Source organism: Berghia stephanieae, chromosome 5 (genome assembly GCF_034508935.2).
Source record: "Berghia stephanieae isolate SIO BIC M18660-M18661 chromosome 5, UCSD_Bste_1.3, whole genome shotgun sequence".
NCBI classification, from domain to species: Eukaryota; Metazoa; Mollusca; class Gastropoda; order Nudibranchia; family Aeolidiidae; genus Berghia; species Berghia stephanieae.
Window position 1 is genome coordinate 31,510,252 of NC_088364.1, and position 20,000 is coordinate 31,530,251.

The window sequence follows — 20,000 nt, forward strand, 5'->3', positions numbered from 1 at the left end:
TCTCTCAATTCATATCATAAACACACAGGCCTGTGAATTTGCCGCCCCCCCCCCCCCCAACGCCTCTCAATCCTTCTCTCTCTCTCTCTCTCTCTCTCTCTCTCTCTCTCTCACACACACACACACACGCAGAAACACACAAGAAATAAGTGAATGCATAATAGAAAAAGACGGATTGGAGATAGGGTAAAAAAGAGAACTAGGCGAGAGGAATAGAAAATGGACAGCGTTGAGTTAACGAAATCAAAATATTGAGAGAGAGAGAGAGAGAGAGAGAGAGAGAGAGAGAGAGAGAGAGAGAGAGAGAGAGGAGGTATGATGAGATAGATGAAGAGAACGACGACGATTCGTCGATAAGAGATTAGACACAATGTTATGATAAACGAGTAGTTTTACAAAACACGTTAAGTTGATTTCTTTTCATTTTGAGATTTTCCCACTTCATTTAAACGTAATCATTAGTGTCCATTGACATAACAACTTTATTCTATTGATTGTGTGGCTATGAGGTCTAGTGGTATGACACGCGTCTTTGGATCGGACGATCCTGGGTCATAGTCTCGCTTTGAGCGGCGCATAGTTGAGTCCTTGGAAAAGGCTCTTTACTTACATTCTATCCCAACGTACTCAGGTGTAAAATGAGTACCTGGTCGTTAACAGCGTTGCCTCTGTCGGAAAAAAGGTATTATCGTCTTGCAGGCGCCATGTCTCGTCCTACATGTTAAGTGTTACTGTTGGCTAGTGACCCCTTCCAAGCGCTTTGAGCACCTTCAGTGGACATTGCACTATATTGTTTGACTACATACTATATAATCATAAGTGTTTGTTTAAAATAAATATACTGTAACTGATCTTTAATCACAGTAAAGCAATGTCCATGGAGAGTCTAAAGAGGGAAAATCTTAAAAGTCTTAAAATGAGAAAATCAGAGATAACGAGTTTTGTAAAAGCACCTCTCAATTGTTTACTTCCCCGCAATCGAAAAGAGAGTGGATCCATTATTTCATTATTTACACAGAATAATAGGCGGCTGGAGATGGGTAGAGCATGATGTCACATGTCAATGAAACATTCGAGCGGTTTAAATGAATATGAGACAATCTATAATTATATATCATTTTTAATCAAGTAACGTCAGTCTTAGCATAGGATTTACAATAAGGAGATCAAAGATTTATCGTGATTATGGGGCAATGACCTGCATTAGAAAGAGAAAAAACAAGACAAACACGTAATGAAGCAGTCGTAGTAGCCGATGAGGTCCACGGAGCCGGAGTTTATCCCGGTTCCTATAGCGTGAAACGGCTTGCAATTCTGTGGATAGTACGCTGGTCTATCGCAAACTAACAGACTAAGCTAGACATTTGGTAAAAATAATGTTTGTTTAATCCGTACATTCGTGGCCCATCTTCAGAGAGATTATTTTGGGGGATTATTTTTCGAAAGAAATTTAGATCTCTGGCTACTATTTTGACACGCTATATGATTGAATTTTACAAATACCAAGGAATTTTTTAAATATTTAAAAAGGCTTGCAATTCTGTGGATATTACTCTCGTCTATCTCTAAGTATTTTCTGCCAGATCTAGCAGACGCGGCTACTCAACAATCACTGCTGGGTGAACAGGAAGGGTCAGAAAAAAAAATCTCGACTTCACCGGGATCGAACTTGGTCCCTTTGCGCGTGTGAATCGAACGCTTTACCAACTAAGCTATTAATTGGGAACCCTGAATGAAGCAGATCAATTTTTAAAATTTGAACCTTGAATTAATAGCGCCGTTTGCAGGGCATGGGATTTCTGTGCTCAATGAGTGTTTTGTTTATTTCCAGCAGGCCCTGCTAAATCAAATTTCAATTTCATATCGCACCTGTCACCTGTTAGGCGACCTCTTTGTGCTTAAACTCTTAACGCTATTCGTAAATGACTGCCTATATATGGTACTTATTCATACCTGAGTCGAGTGGGGTAATGTTTGTAAAGGGTCTTAATACAAGGACAAAACGCCGGTACCGGAACATTATTTTACGATCACTGTCAGCCATCGGGGATCCAGGTTTGAAAGTTTTTGACAAAATGAGGGACATTAAAATTGATCGATAATTTGAGGGACAAGTCTTCTGGCCACATTTTTAAATATGTATCTTTCAAGGGTACGACAGTTGACTGGTTAAAGCCACCTGATGAAAGAAAAGTTACTGGATTAAAGATTAATGAGAAAATAAGAATGGAGAATGTGGGGGGGGGGGGGGGGGGGGCGGGTAGTCTTCCTACTGAATGAATAACCGGAAAATAATAAATAAAAATTGTTTTGGACTGCAGAGTTTTTTTCTTCTAAAGTTTATCGCTTCAGGTTCTTGAAATTGAACGCATTATACTAACAAGCCTAATGCTGCATAATTTATAGATAATGTATATGTAACATGATGTGTGGGGGACTATTTTAGCTTAGTTTTGCTCTCAATTCACACACAAAAGGACCTAGTTCGATCCCAGGTGCAGTTTATATTTTACTCTGATCCCCGCTGTCCACCATGCAGCAATTGGGTAGCTAGGTCTGTTAGACATGTCGGAAAGTAGCCTACTTTGCAATAGAATAGGGTCCTATCTAAAGGATGGAAAGAAATTGTTGTCTTTTTCACGTTATAGAAACCGGGATCAACTCCAGCTCTATGGACACTTCTTTAGTATGATATGTGACCAATCGTTTCCAAACGGTATCATATACACGCGAGTCGATTGCAGTAATATGGGTAACGTGTAACTAAGGGGCCAAAGTTTTGCGGTCATCTTCATTCCTCCAGCCACTGACCGCGCTCAACATCACTTGATTTTGTTACAAAACAATAAATACACTGTAGGGCCACGGTATGAAAATATAAAACCGTGGACTGCTTCAAATAGAAAAAGTTGCTCAGTGAGATGTTTACAGTAAGAACATAACGAGGGATCCGATAGCATCAAGAAATCAATCATGACAGCTGACGTTAATGGAGAAACTAGGAGGACAACAGCTGTTCAAAGAAGCAATTAATATGTGTTGTGTTGAATGCATAAGATTTAGCAACACGCATGATACAACAACCGATAATCTTTTAAAAACCCTTTGTGGACGATAGCCATTAACTCACTCAATCTGGGTGGGGATCCTGACCTCCCATAGTGGGCAGGGAGGTACATGCTGGGTCTTCTATCCCCCCATACCCGGTTCCCAATTGTTTCCTGTCATTGTCTTGGAATGAGATTACTTAGTTTTGTCCTGATCCTCGCCGGAGCTCCTTGGCTGGGAGGGAAACAGTCGAATGTATAGTTATAGTTTTGGGAGATGATATTTTTTTCTTGTAAATCATCTCTCTGTTATGCATTGTATTATGTTTAGTTTACATATTATATTATATGATTGGTAAACATTTGAGTGTATTCCTCTTAGTTGGGACCTGTGCTTGTGTCTGGATGAGACTTTTAGGTGATCTCAAACTAAGTACATTGGTGGTATGCTCTTGGAATCTACATCTGATCCCTATTTGTTCCCAGTTCCCCCATGTCTTACTTTTCTTGAGTGCTTTAATTGTAATTCTATAACTTTTTACTATCCCATTTTCTTCCTTTTTACTGGCGCGGATATAACCTAAATGTGTTGCAAGTGCCGTAAAACCCTTTAAAAAACAACAAAAACAAAAACAACTCACTCAATCCTAGATATTTTTGCTACTTTTCAAAACTGGAAAAATGTATTAAAATAAGCATGTGCATAGATGGTTTTATTCAACTACCATTAATATGTAAAAACTAAAAACATTAGCTTTCATTATCATCATCATTGCCTTTTTCACCCTGGATCAGGGTATAGGCCACAGACAAACAGTTTCCATCCTTCTCTATTCTGAGCTAACTTTTTTTTTATCTCATTCCATGTCTTACCACTTCTCTGTATATCTTTAATTCTTCTCCTGTCATCCCAGAAACTCTTTTATAATACCCCTATAATTTGTCTCAGAAAATTGTAAATAAATAGGCATGGGGTAAAAGTAACCCGGTTAACTACGGATATAGTCGGTGTTAGGGTTGAGTGAGTTAACTCTCTCCTTACCGACCGGCCATTTTCCGGATTTTCCCCCAAACATCACACCCAACCTATACAAAAATAGATTTATTTCATTTAAACACAAAATCTGTTAGTCTAGTTCTTGCTATATATATTTTTTTCTGCTAAAAGAGCTCTTCAACACAGTGTTAATAGTATACTTTAACTAAAGGAAACATTTTTGTTCAAATATTATGATGTACAAAAGAAATTAGAATGACAAAAATGTTGGCTGCATCGTAACAAATGTGAGGATTTTACTATGGGTGGTTAAGAGGGGGTTAAAACATATTGTTTTATAGCTATAATAGTAGACCATTAATATAGAAAGGATGTATATCGAAGACATCTAGCATATTTTGGACAAATTACATATCGCAGGGCTCCAGAGTGACCAACACTATAGCGGTCTTCAATGACCACAAGACAAGGAGCATCTAGACTTTCCCCATCTTTTTGTTTTCTGGAGACAGTGCAATTACCTGTTCAGTAAAAAATTATTTATTTGTGATTTCAAGCTGAAGAAGAATTTGATCCGAAACATCCCATGTTGTTTGTAACGTTCATGATTATTTTTCATTCCCTTTGTTTTTTCATCACTACTTTTAGAATAATGAATATTTTTGCACATCTTAGTCGCACAAAAAGTCCATAGAGGATATTGCATTCAATAAAATGGGATGACAATTTGGAAAGTGCAACGTGTTCTTATTTATAGCCTATCTCTGACATTGAACATTGTTATGGTCTTATTGTGTAATGGAAATGCTCTCAAACTAACGCAAACTACTGTCCATCACAAGAATTATAAGTCAAGCCCATAAATGCGTTCCGTTATCAGACCTGCAAATAGGTGCACATGGGGAAAGTGACACCGTCTGTTCTCCACAAAATAACTGCTCCGTGTGTGAATAAGTCAATTTTAACATGAAAATGATAATACGAGGTGACACACTAAATGAAATATTTATTTGGTTAAAAATTCAAGGACAAAACGGCTGTAACATGGAAATAATAAGAATATTGTCCTTTGCTTGTGAAGCGAGTGCTTTACCAACTGAGCTATCGAGAACTCCAACAAATAACATTCAGAATCAAATATGACCGCATCAAAATTAAAAAAAATATTTATTGACACAAAGGTTAGAAAAATCAAAACAATGATTGGGTTAAATTTTGATTATTTATGAAACTATTTGATCAGAGAGACTTGAGGGTTCCATCAGTCCTCAAAGGGCTAATATCAAGGTGTATATATTAGCAGGTCTGATAACCGAACACAATTACGGTCCTGACTTAACATTGTTGTTATGGACAATATTTTGCGTCGTGTTGAGAGTATTTCCATTACAACAATGATACCATAACAGTCTGGGTTATCAACCTGCAAATAAGTACACGTCCTCTAAAATCCATTAGAAACATCAAGCATATCATTTCGCTCGAGCTTTGCTTTGGCAATGCATCCTATCTTTCGTATCATTATTATGTTCTTATTGGTTTCTTTCGATTCATGTATGATAATCAACGTTACCACAAGCGGAGTGGCTGTGATAGGGTTTAATTATAATGGAATAGTGCTTCTCTATGCCCCTCCCCTACATTTTCGTCTGCTCTTTTATGTGGATGTCCATTTTTGTTTATATAGGGAATGAGATTAGCGGAAGAGTAGCGTCCCTTGATTGGACGTCACCCATAGTCTGTGACGTCACCGGCGGAAAAGTTATAAGAGAGAGAACGTCATGTTGGTTGTGCGCATGCGTCTCTCGTCCTCGCTTCCGGTGAAAGCGGCTTGAGACACTTCAAAACCAAATTGACGTTCTCTCTGTAAAGTGACGTCCAATTAAGGGACGCTGCTCTTCCGCTAATCTCATTCCTCATTGTCCTGAGATGACTTCCTGGAGGATCGAAGGGTGTATTTGTAAGTAGTAGCCCGTGGATCGAGTCAGGAAGGGGATTTCTGTATTCAAATATATTAATGTAGTCACTGAAATTGCCCATATTTTGTGCCTTCATAGTTTGAATGGCCCTGTTTTATTGATTACAATCGCAGACGGATGGTGAAACAAAGGTGCCTGGGTGGGATCATCTTCCATCCCATGGTCACTTGCTATGTATTCTTTCCCCCCTTAAATCTGGTCTCTATGTTGCTCCAAGTCTTTGTCTTGGAATGGGATTCCTTGGTTTTGTCCTGAACCTGGCCGGAATTCTTGGCTGAGAGGGAAGCAGTCAAATATTTATGGTGTTAAGGAAGATGATATTTTTCTCTGTTAAATAAAAATAGTTTTATTTGATCATATCATGAAAAGCAATTGAGTGTATTATTCTTAGTGGGATCCTGTACTTTGTCAAACTATGCAAATTGCTCTTGGAATCTACATCTTTTACCTTTTTTAACTTTATCTGTTTTTCTCGTTTTCTTAAATTGTAAATAAAGAATTATTTCACCATTCCATTTTCTCACTTTATACTGGCGCTGAAATAACCTTAATGTGTTGCAAGCGGTATAAACTCTTAAAACATAAAAACACACAAAGATGCCTCATCCATCACTTTTGGCAAAAGTGGTGGATGTCGTCGGCTGCATAGCGTCCTTCTCAGGGCCATACGGAGTTGTCGTATCAGTAAGGTCGCAGGTTCGAGCCCCCATCGCAGCGACATTTTTATTGTCTATTGTATTCTGGTCCTTTTCTACTCACTTCATTTTCTGTTATAACCCGTTAACTGCCTCGCTCTGGAAAAAAAAAAAAAAACAAACAAGTATTTAAAACTTTGGCCACAAAACTTTTTGCCAGTGTGAGCCTCATTTAAATCGAATGATATTTGAAGGATGAGTTTTCTGGCCAAATTATTAAATGCATTCCTCTCCAAAATGCGGCAGTAAATTGGTTAAAGATGAAAATACTTGCTTGTATTGAATAATGCCCTGGGTGTTTTTTTCAAAAATAGATTGCTAATTAATTTTTTTCTACATAGCTTTGACTTATAAGATGTTTAAATTAATATTCTTAAAAACAAAGCGAATAGTCAGATGGGTAATGTAAAATATACAGTAAGTAGGAAAGTAATTTTGGAGATAATAAGGGTTTTGTCGATCAAAGTTCAGTCCCTATAATATTTGATAGATATAGAAATTAAGAAAACAAAGGATGATGCGACAGCTTTTAATGTTTAGTCAAGAAACTTTTTTTTTCTTTTCCTGGTCTTTAGATACTACTAGAAGAATGTTCTAATCTAACCGCCAATGCGAATCAAAGTCTTGTCATTTTCTTATCCCCAATATTGATTCAGGGGCTTTTAAGACGTCATGCTGTGTCTCTGTCTGGTGATGATGGTCTAATCTGTAAATGGATATAATATCATCTAGACCGTGTTTGCCCTACCCTGACAAAACACATTATTATCATTTTGCCCAGAAAATTATTACTTCCATTATGGATGACCGGCCGTTACTTTGTGAAATAAAAAAACCCTCAGAGAGAATAATGGGAAGTAGAGGGTCACTAGTTAGCTGTCGTACTCGTGCTATGGAAAGACACGTATTTAATAATTTGGCCCAAAAAATACTCGTCCTTCCAATATAAGAAGTCTTAAATTAAAGTTTTTGTCAAGATGAGGGTCATTTAAATCGATCGATATTTGAAGGAAGAGCTTTCAGGCCAACTTCTTAAATGATTGTTGTTTCCAGAGTACAGCAGTTAACTGCTTAAATCGATCAGCAATACTCTTCAACAGTCGTAACGTCACTTCCTTCCTAATGACGAATGGTAACTTAGTAACACTGGGTCTAAACTATCGGAACAATGGCGGACGCCGTATGAAATATTTCTCCGGCGAGCATAAAAGCGTGCCAGAGGAAAAAAAAAACCCCATAAATTTGATCATGTTTTGACTTTTACACATTCTGATCACAAGGCATATGAAAAGTTCTAGCCAGCATGAAGAATAAAAAGTAATGATTTTCTTTGTTTAGAACCAAGATGACCGCCGGGCAGCGTGACATCAGACTACTGAATCCAATTGTAGTAGGTACACGATTTCTGTGTTTGAAGTGAATCAGGTTTGGGGCTCTTTTTTAGTTGATTGAATTTAGAAAGAAATTCTTAGCTACAAAAAGACAACAAAAAACAAAAACAAAAAATAAAACAAAACAAAACAAAAAAAAAACCCAAGAAAAAACAAAACAAAACAAAAAATAAAACAAAAAACCCCAATCATAAACATACTTGTTTTCTCGGAGCACAGCCCTGTGATCGGAAATAGGATATTCAGTCGTAGTATATTGTTTTTAAGATGGTTAATGTGATCTGATGATATACAGTGACATCCGTATTAGGTCAACACTTTTAAAATCAACACCTTCTGTTGTTAACACATTTCTGTTGTTTATATAAGTGTGGTCCCGTGATCATTGATAAATTCACCCTTGCTTTAAATCAACCAATCTTTCTGATCCAGCGGTGACGGCTTTACCAGGATTCTACACTGGTTATTTATTGGGTGATGACACGACGACTAAGCAATGGCCTAATAACTGGAGGCTACTGATTCAAGTCCTGGTTTCTGAATCTCATTTTCTCCTTAAGCAAGGAAACTTAATCTTCATCGCTCAATTTGTGGCGCTGCATTGCGTCTGAGTTGTTTCAGTCTCCTTTACTTGGCACAGACTGTAAAGAGAAATTTCCTCATGGGAATGAATCTTATTTTTATGGAATTTGCCCCATAAAAACCCATCACAGAATAGCATTTGAAGTAAAGGTCTCGACTTTTAAATGTCCTTAATCATGTTCAAAGGCGCGTTGATCAGATGTTGTGAGTATTTTGCTTAAACGACAGCACCAATATGAAAAATAACTATTCTGTATCGGCTGTTTTCACAATATAAATATTATAAAGATCAGAGGTCTGTTTATTTGTACAATATCGCGACTTCATGTGATCATTTTTTCTCTCTCTCTCTCTCTCTTAACTTTGTCAATTATTTAAGTATTATCAACCCGTCATCAGGCATAATTCATCATTATTAGACTTGCATCGATTCTAACTGCCAATGTCCAATTAAATATCTGATAATTCAACTTTGATTAACTATTCTAATTTTCGAGGATTTTACATTTGAAGGTAAAGCCATAATTAACTGAGTTATAGTGATGTATGAATTAGAATTTTCTCGTCAAGAATAATCTGCATTGTATTGATTTTAGCCCGTTTAGAATGGGATTATTATTTAATGAATCATATTTCATAATGGAAGAAGGATTGGATTTTGTTTTTGGTGATTTGAAAATATTAAATGAATCTAGACCTAAGTTACTTGCAGGGATAATGGTTGTAATGTCTATTTGATAAGATTGTTCTGAACTCAAGATAGTGGGAAATGAATGTGGATAATGTTCTTGTTGTGGTGGTAGCAGCAGCAACAGAAGCAGCAGTAGAAGTAGTAGTAGTAGTAGTAGTAGTAGTAGTAGTAGTAGTAGTAGTAGTAGTAGTAGTAGTAGTAGTAGTAGTAGTAGTAGTAGTAGTAGTAGCACTACTACTAGTAGTAGTAGTAGTAGTAGTAGTAGTAGTAGTAGTAGTAGTAGTAGTAGTAGAAGTAGTAGTGTTTCAGAACCTTATAGCTCACGGAGTTTTTCTCGTTTTCTGTCATGTTTAAATGGACAGTTTAGGTCCATATAATACAATCTACTATATTATTTTACAATGCTATATGGCCCAGTAAAGATGGTGAATGGTTATATAACATCCGAATACCCATTGACCGAGTTCTGTCATTTGTACCTTGGTCTAGACCGTAGCCCTCATATACTAGACTGATATGGACCAGATACACGATAAAGACACACACTGCTACTGGAATCAAACTGTGCTATTTCTTTTCGCTACATTACACGTATTTTCTACCTTTGAAAATACTCCCATGATAAACAATACATGTATCCCTGCTTTTGCTGCACTTTTCCTATATCTACGGAATTAATTTAAAGTGTCATTAACTGCTGTACTCTGAAAAAAAATACGTTTTAAACATTATGGGCAGAATTCTATGGATTAAAATGATCTTCATCTTGTCAAAAACTCTCAAAATTTGGAATTTAGGAAAGTCCCAGGTTTTAAATTTATTGAAACGTTTGTTGTCATTTCAATTGATAGACCTTTGAAGGACAAGTTCTCTTGCCAAAATGTTGAAAACGTATACGAGTATGGCATATAGTCATCATAATATTGCAAAATACACATTATTTTCATTTCGACTTGTACAATTTACTTCATGTATCGATAGATTGTATTGCCCTCAGCTTGACTTGAGTTTCAGGGTTAAGCCTTTTCGACAAGTTGGGGTTCAACATTATATATATCGATACTTGAAATAAATGTTTCCTGTCGAAATAATAAAAATGTGTTTTGTCATTGTCCTGTTGTTTAGTCATCAAAGCTATCAGAACACAAAGCAGGTGTTATAATAATAAGTATGAGGAGTTGATTTAACAAGGAAGTGAATGCACATTTAATCATCATTTAAATCATTAAAATATCATTATTGTCATTAAAAATGTTTACGATCATTCTGATGATGGAGAACATGTCATATTTCCCCAAACTGTTTATCAATGAAACCATATCAACTATAATTTGAAGAAAACTGTCTAACGGTGTCAGTCTGTACGGTTGTCTCGTGAACATGCTCTGAATATTGAGGTGGTGGATGTGACGTCGTTGCTATTTGATCCCTGGATCGTTCCTCCTCGGGGTCAATGTGAAGTTCTATGGGTTCGTCAGTATCTACAGTTGAAGAAGGCGAGTGTACGGAAACGGTGTAAAGCTCCGTGTATTTTGGAGGTTGGTCTAATCTCATTTGCTCTGTTTCGTTAATGACTTCTTCGTATGATGGAATTGTAAGAATAGGAAGCCCTATGAAAGAATTACTCCAACGCCCGTTTCTGATGTTGTTGTTGTTGTGATTGTTATAACCATTGTAGATACTGGAGATGATAAACCTTGTACAAGGTTGAAAAACTCGTTGTCCGTTGCTAAAATCTGTTTGACCGTCATAGTCAAATTCACCGTAAGCAATAGCCAGACTGTCATGATTGTCATAACGAATATAACTAATTGTTGAAACTCGACGACTATTGCGTCGCCTTCGGCGCGTTCTGATTTCGGTGTAAATATCTTCAAAATTCCGCCTGCATTCCCAATACAATCTCTTTGACATAGCAGTTCCTGCTAAAGCATAACACACAATCGACAGAAAACCGGACAAAATGAATAATCCGTGCGGTTCATTAACCATAAATGTGCCAGCCGCAATGAAAGAGGAAATTATGACAATGCTTGCCAAAGAAAATACAAATCTGTAGAGCATCCAGGACTTTCTCGTGCAGTGGAATTTCTTGTTCATGATGTATATGTGAGTTAATCCCGCAACGAAGCTGCCAACAACGGACACCCACAGACAAATGCGCGAGGTTCTCTCAATGCCTTGTAGAAATCCGTACATGGTAGAGGCAATGCTGAACATTAGACCCAGCATCCAGGCAGATATGTAAAATCTCCGGCATATTTTATTCTGCCTCACGGTATTAGGAGTTGATCCTTCAGAGCAAAATACGCAATTCCAAATCTTGTGAGCCTTGAATGCGGAAAAATTAAAAAGTTAATTGGATAGTTTATAAATTATAATAATATACTGCTTTTTGTTTATGTTTAACTCAGTTTTATTGAAAATTTCACCCTATAGAACAAATGTATCACGGATTAAAGAGAAGAAATGTCGAAGAAATAGGCTCTGAACGACTTAGTACATTGAATTTAAAAGTTGTTTATGTAGAAGTCGCAGTAGTTTTAGTATTAGCAGAAGTAGTAGTAGAGGTAGTAATAATGATAATAATAATAATAATAATAATAATATAATAATAATAATAATAATAATAATAATAATAATAATAATATATAATAATAATAATAATAATAATAATAATAATAATAATAATAATAATAATAATAATAAGGATAACAATAATAAAGTAGTAGTAGTAGTAGTAGTATAGTAGTAGTAGTAGTAGTAGTAGTAGTAGTAGTAGTAGTAGTAGTAGTAGTAGTAGTAGAAGCAGTAGTGGTGGTGGTGGTAGTAGTAGAAACATTATTATTTATTATTATTATTATTATTATTATTATTATTATTATTATTATTATTATTATTATATTATTATTATTATTATTATTATTATTATTATTATTATTATTATTATTATTATTATTATTATTATTATTATTATTATTTTTAATATTATTATTATTATTATTATTATTATTATTATTATTATTATTATTATTATTATTATTATTATTATATTATTATTATATTATTATTATTATTATTATTATTATTATTATTATTATAGTAGTAGTAGTAGTGTAGTAGTAGTAGTAGTAGTAGTAGTAGTAGTAGTAGTAGTAGTAGTAGTAGTAGTAGTAGAGAGGAGGAGGAGGAGGAGGAGAGGAGGAGAGGAGGAGGAGGAGAGGAGGAGGAGGGGGAGGAGGAGGAGGAGGAGAGAAGGAGGAGAGGAGGAGAGAGAGAAGAGAAGAAGAAGAAAAGAAGAAGAGAAGAGAAGAAGAAGAAGAAGAAGAAGAAGAAGGAGAAGGAAGGAGAAGGAGAAGAAGAAGAAGAAGAAGAAGGAGAGAGGAGGAGAGAGAGAGAGAGGAGGAGAGAGAAGAAAAAGAAGAAGAGAGAAGAAGAAGAAGAAGAAGAAGAGAAGAAGAAGAAGAAGAAGAAGAAGAAGAAGATGAAGAGGAGGAGGAGGAGGAGGAGGAGGAGGAGAAGAAGAAGAAGGAGAAGAAGAAGAAGGAGAATAAGGAGAAGAAGAAGAAGAAGAAGAAGAAGAAGAAGAAGAAGAAGAAGAAGAAGAAGAAGAAGAAGAAGAAGAAGAAGAAGAAGAAGAAGAAGAAGAAGAAAGAAAAAGAAAGAAAGAAAAAGAAGAATAGGAAGAATTCGTGTGTTATTTTGAAAAAAGAAATAATTAGGAAAACAAAAGTCAGCGATAACAACAATGTTAAGAGTAACATCGAAAAGATCTGCTAGGAGTAAGGATGTAATCACGGAATGATGCAATGCAGTTGTAAGGATTCCTTGGGGATTTGAGGTATCTGAGAAATTAGATAGGAATGGCGGCGATGATGACGACGACGGCGATGATAAACAAGGCAGGATTAGGTGATGTGACAGAGTTGACTTTAAAAACAAGGTTAATGATGTTGTTGCTGGTCGTCCCGAAGCTCAATTGATTGATTGATTGAATGCTCGACTCATAAGCAAACTGACCGGTTCCAAATCGGATAGAGAATCGGGAGGGAACGTGATGGAAGAGTGGAGCCGTGGGAGAAAATAGGAAGAGAAGAGAATATTAGAGAGAGAGAGAGAGAGAGAGAGAGAGAGAGAGAGAGAGAGGGAGAGAGAGAGAGAGAGAGAGAGAGAGAGAGAGATGAAACATTGGTATAACATGTGCACGATCTCATTATAATCTTTAAATGAATATAGAAACACACTATTATTACCGTACGGCCATGTCTTACCAAATCCCAACAATGTGTCCCCGACTCAGTATTCCATATAGAAAACATCCCCATTTCCTCATATACATCATGTGAATGAGATGTCGGTGACGAGGAAAACATTACAAGTGTTTGTTGACCACAGAAGTCTGTGTTGTTGACAAACGTGATGATGATGATGATATGATGATGCTGTTTGGGTTGATGATAATGTTGTTGTTATTGCTGTTGTCTCGCCATGATAAGAAAAATAAACAAAACACAACACCGGCCTTAACGGCGCGTTAAGATTACACACTTAAAGCAAATCCTAACCTAATTTAAACAACACATAACATAAATAACCAATCAAAAAGCAGATGAAAGACACTTCATTCCGGTCATGGTGAATTTTTGTCTTATAATAATATAGTAAACAGTATTGCAATACGTGCCCTAAACCATATCATTATTGTGTAACATAACAACAACAAACCCGGTCTAATCACGTGTCTTGTTTGTTTTCATAGCGTGCACAGAGACATAAAGATAGATAGATAGATAGATAGATAGATAGATAGAGAGAGAGAGAGAGAGAGAGAGAGAGTATGTGTGTGTGTATGTGTGTGTGTGAGAGAGAGAGGGAAAGAGAGAGAGTGTGTATGTGTGTGTGTGAGAGAGAGAGGGAGAGAGAGAGAGTGTGTATGTGTGTGTGTATGTGTGTGTGTGAGAGAGAGAGAGAAAGAGAGAGAGTGTGTATGTGTGTGTGTGAGAGAGAGAGTATGTGTGTGTGTATGTGTGTGTGTGTGAGAGAGAGAGGGAAAGAGAGAGAGTGTGTATGTGTGTGTGTGAGAGAGAGAGGGAGAGAGAGAGAGTATGTGTGTGTGTATGTGTGTGTGTGAGAGAGAGAGAGGGAAAGAGAGAGAGTGTGTATGTGTGTGTGTGTGAGAGAGAGGGAGAGAGAGAGAGAGAGAGGGAGAGAGAGAGTGTGTGTATGTTTGTGTGTGTGTGTGTGTGTGTGAGAGAGAGGGAGGGAAAGAGAGAGAGTGTGTATGTGTGTGTGTGTGAGAGAGTATGTGTGTGTAAGTGTGTGTGTGAGAGAGAGAGAGGGAAAGAAAGAGAGTGTGTATGTGTGTGTGAGAGAGAGAGGGAGAGAGAGAGAGAGAGAGAGAGAGAGAGAGAGGGAGAGAGAGAGTGTGTGTATGTTTGTGTGTGTGTGTGTGTGTGTGTGAGAGAGAGAGAGAGAGAGAGAGAGAGAGAGAGAGGTACTTAATATTCTCAACGCCCGTCCATGAAGTAATAATAATATTATCAAAATATAAAAATATAATTATTATTATGTCATAATTGGTGAATGGTTCCGCGATGTTAGTCTATAATTTAACAACAATTGAAAATCGAGCGGAATAAAAGAGATAAAACGCACTGGTTGATTTATTACAATAGGTTGTATGCCTGGGTCCCTGCAAGGCGTTGATAGTGTATTGGAATCTTTTATAAGTGTTGATCAAAAATGTTTTTAAAAAAATAATTTCTTTCTTTCTTTCGATCCTCTTCTCTATTATTTACAACAGGGTCAATACTCGAAAATTATACATTGATAATAATGATGATGATGATGATGATGATGATGATGATGATGATGATGATGATGATGATGATGATGATGATGATGATGACAATGATAATAATAATAGCAATAATAACAATAATGATAATGATAATGATAATAATAAAATAATAATAATAAATGATACTACTACTACTACTACTACTACTACTACTACTACTACTACTACTACTACTACTACTACTACGACTACTACTGCTACTACTACTACTACGACTACTACTATACTACTACTACTACTACTACTACTACTACTACTACTACTACTACTACTACTACTAATAATAATAATAATAATAATAATAATAATAATGATAATGATGATGATGATGATGATGATGATGATAATAATAATGATAATAATAATAGTAATAATAATAATAATAATAATAATAATAATAATAATAATAATAATAATAATAATAATAATAATAATAATAACTGAAGCAGGCTTAGTAACGTCACGCTATACGTACAAATGGAACGACTAAACCAAACAGAGTACAAAGACATACAGGCGCACAAACAGAAGAAAAACATTCAAAGGTCACTTAACCCACATTCGTAGGTACAATCGACTGTCTTCACCTACTTTTACCCACTAACATTTCACAAGGACATCTCCAAACCTAGTATAATTGTGCTCAATTTTCAAAGTTGCTTATCGTTGCATTTATTACCTACCACCACCAATTCACTAAAGCAAAATAAATTAGATTAAGTATAATATGTATATCTGTATGAAGAATAGACAGGTCCATTGTTGAAATGAAGTCTGATCTGGCCTTGTTGCTTCTAAGAAAAATGGTACATCTCAAGAAGAGTAGTCCCTTTTCGAATAAGCCAATGTTAGTAACACCAGATGGTTACAGTGTACCGCCACAATTTTGTAAACAAAGGGTAAATTGCCACCTACATTGCCTGATGTTCTACAGATAGAACGAAGTTGACGTCACTCAGGTCTTTGTTATTGTTTTTTGTTTTTTTTTTAATTTTGCGATCCGCGTTTATGAGTAATTCTCACTAAACTGTATTAACAAGACGTTCATGGTTACACAAAGTTTTGTGTGTTGGTCCGTTTTACTTTCGGATGGCAATGTTGTGAACTTCTTAGCCAAGCACATACTATCTACAGTTTATCGGGTTTGCCATATAAGCCTGAACCGAGCAAAACATTTCATCAGTCTTTGTGAAGAACATAGATAGAATGAAGTTGACGTCACTCAGGTCTTTGTTATTGCTTTTTGCCATCCGCGTTTATGAGTAATTCTCACTAAACTATATCAACCAGACTACAAACGTTCAATGTCACAGATAGTTTTGTGTGTTGGTCCGTTAGACAATGGCAATGCTGTGAGCTTCTTAACTAAGCGCACACTATAGATAGTATGAGCTTGGCTAAGAAGCTCACAACATTGCCATCCGGAAGTATAACGGACCAACACACAAAACTATGTGTTACCTTGAACGTTTATAGTCTGGTTAATATAGTTTAGTGAGAATTACTCATACACGCGGATGGCAAAAAGCAATAACAAAGACCTGAGTGACGTCAACTTCATTCTATCAATATATATTAATGTTCAAGGTTACACATAGTTTTGTGTGTTGGTCCGTTATACTCCGGATGCCAATATTGTGAGCTTCTTGGCCAAACGCATGCTATCTATCTTGATTGAACAACCCGAGACGCCTATCATAAGATAGTAATCAAAAAGGCATAGCAACAAGAGGTCACAAGGCCATTAGGTGGAAGCATCAACTTGATGCCAAGCTGGAGTCAGGACAGACTTCGCCCATAATGAATTAAACGACACAGGCTGTCAAACTGCCTTGCCTTTCCTTTGTTTCTACTTGATTCATTATATTTTCATTGTAATAATATCATCATATCATTTTTTCTCTAATTGCCATGCGTGACAAGCAATACAACCTTGAATTCATTTGTCTCGTTGATGGAATTTAAAAAAATATCTAGTTGGATAAAAGGATCACCAGCTTTGAGGAAGTTGTCATTCAGAACCGTTAGGCCCATTGAGCCGGAGATAATTCCAGCATCTACAGCATTAAAACAGACAAGAGCAATTGCTTGCTACCCTTTAGACAGGATGCTAGTCTATCGCAAAGGAATTTCTGCAAGGATCTAACAGACTCAGCTACCCAAACGCTGCTGGTGAATTTACCCGGAATCGATCTAGGTCCCTTTGCGGGTGAAGTTAATACTCTACCAACTGAACTATTCGAAACCCTTCTTTGAGGAAGTACGGGAGGAAAAGGAAGACAATTTCTAATAAATAGAGAAAAAACTCTAAACATATCAAAGCAAAACTCTAGAAAATCATCCTCTCCCCCTCACCCCCGAATAAAAATATATCAATATCATCTGATGGGTATTCCAGATTAATTTTGAAATAAATTTTAGATAACCCTTCCCGTAACATCATTTTATCTTTTTTTTTTTTAATTGATCGATGGAGCACGTTGTTATTAATAGTTTATTTGATTACAAAAGGTTACTCGTTTAATGAAAGGTAAATATCATCACTGCCTTCTCTCTCTCTCTCTCTCTCTCTCTCTCTCTCTCTCTCTCTCTCTCTCTCTCTCTCTCTCTCTCTCTCACTTTCAACTTCCTGATGAGAGCGAATGCTCGAAACAGTAATGTAGAAGTTGATCATAATTATACTTGAAATGTTTTATCTATCTATCTATCTATCTATCTATCTATCTATCTATCTATCTATCTATCTATCTATCTATCTATCTATCTATCTATCTATCTATCTATCTATCTATCTATCTATTATCTATCTATCTATCTATCTATCTATCTATCTATCTATCTATCTATCTATCCATCTGTCTGTCTGTCTGTCTGTCTGTCTGTCTGTCTATCTATCTCTCTCTCTCTATATATATGGTATTAAATATGAACCACGAAATAATAGTGCTCCACTTTAGTATTAGAGGAGCGGTAAATATACATAAATAAAATATTTGATTTACTATTGACTCCTAGAGATCTGTTTCATGCCTTTTACTTTGGGCAATCTTTGGATGGTGAATCGTTTTTGTTGTTATTATTATTTATAGATAGAATGAAGTTGACGTCACTCTGGTCTTTGTTATTGTTTTTTTTTTGCCATCCACGTTTATGAGTAATACTCACTTAATTGTATTATCCATACTATAAATGTTCATGGTTACAAATAGTTTTATGTCTTGGTCCGTTATACTTCCGGATGGCAATGTGATGAACTTCTTAGTCAAGCGCATACTATCTATACTTGTGTGATGTTTCGTACTTCACAGGACGTATCAAATAATAAAATATATATAATGTTGTGTCTCGTAGTACCCTTCTTTTTTCTCTCCAAAGGAGTAAATTATATCCCGTGGTCTTATGATTTAACCAAATAATACTATGTTACTTGTTATAATCTCGCACCGTAAAGCTGAGTAAGGAAAGCCGGTCGATCTGCTCGGATATTAGGACAAGTTGGATCATAAAACCATGAGGATATTATTATCCGTCTTCCCTCTTAAGCGGTTCATCTTGCATAATATTATATAACATTACAAGAGGTTTATAATTATATATCATATTAAATTATTGCCGACACAGCTTTGTCAAACACACGAGTATTAAAACCACACGGTGCTTTGTTCCGCTATGCGATTATAATTTAATATATTTATTTTTTTCGTGAGTGCTGTCAAGTCCATCTTGTCTCCTGATATTATTGTATAATATGTAATATCGTATAATTATACAATTATCAAGGGTCAGAAAGTTCTAACAACATTTAAACACATTTTATTATACAAGAAACAATAATGCGTGATGTAATGACAGAAGAAAAAGATGAAGAGTACAGTGCCGTGAAGATAAATGGCAGGAAGATCTCTGACCTACGATATGCAGACGACACGGCACTATTGTCAACAACATCAACAGGTCTCAACAAACTAGTAAAATCGGTAAAAAAAAAAACATAGTGAAGACAAAGACCTATTATTAAACGCAAAGAAAACGAAAATAATGAGCACAGATAAAAGCAGCACTGCTCAGGTCGAAATAGAAGGAGAACAACTGGAAAATGTTACAAATTTCATTTACCTTGGAGCACAAATAGAAGCCAATGGAAAATCGGCACCAGATATCAGGAGAAGACTTGCAATTGCAAGCAACAAACTAAACAAAATGATGGCGATCTGGAAGAGCGAGGATGTCAGACTGAAAATGAAGATCCTAACATCCTGTATTTTTCCTACTGCAATATATGGATGCGAGACATGGTCTATAACCAAAGAATCAGAAAAGAGAATAACCGCCTTCGAAATGAAATGCTATAGAAAAATCTTACGCATCCCGTGGACAAACAAAGAAAGCAATGCAAACATCATGAAAACACTAGGACTAAAAGAGTCCCTGCTAATGAGTAAGATAAAAAAAGCTGAAACTCAATTACTTTGGGCACCTGAAAAGACACGACACACTAGAGAGAGATGTACTGGAGGGCATGGCGGAGGGCAAAAGAGGCAGAGGAAGACCACAAAGAAGACGGCAACAGGATATACAGGAATGGCTCAACAACGGCGTGACGGAATGTGGCAGATGGGCACAAGACAGAGACTTCTTCCGAAGGACTGTGTGGGAGGCTACGTCCAAGTGATATGCCACAGAGAGAGAGAGAGAGAGAGAGAGAGAGAGAGAGAGAGAGAGAGAGAGAGAGAGAGATTATACAAGATATGAAAATGA

At 36.3% G+C, this 20,000-nt stretch overlaps 2 protein-coding genes across 4 annotated transcripts in view; one reads left to right on the top strand and one right to left on the bottom strand.

The window, feature by feature from the left end:
- LOC144972760 (BAI1-associated protein 3-like) overlaps positions 1–20,000 on the top strand; it is a 247,908-nt gene that overhangs the window by 29,523 nt on the left and 198,385 nt on the right. The window lies entirely within an intron of this gene.
- On the bottom strand, positions 10,565–14,000 carry LOC144974125 (uncharacterized). Its single transcript, XM_078917023.1, has 2 exons — positions 13,654–14,000; positions 10,565–11,713 (listed from the first exon to the last, which is right to left on the bottom strand). The coding sequence occupies exons 1-2, from the start codon at positions 13,753–13,755 to the stop codon at positions 10,703–10,705; spliced, it is 1,113 nt and encodes a 370-aa protein (XP_078773149.1). The 5' UTR covers positions 13,756–14,000; the 3' UTR covers positions 10,565–10,702.

What these genes read in the sequence shown, in the direction of transcription:
- LOC144974125 (XM_078917023.1), bottom strand. Translation starts at nt 13,755, where the DNA reads ATGTTTTCCTCGTCACCGACATCTCATTCACATGATGTATATGAGGAA. An exon ending in GGACACATTGTTGGGATTTG is followed by an intron (nt 11,714 to 13,653) that starts GTAAGACATGGC and finishes TCCGCATTCAAG; the next exon opens with GCTCACAAGATTTGGAATTG.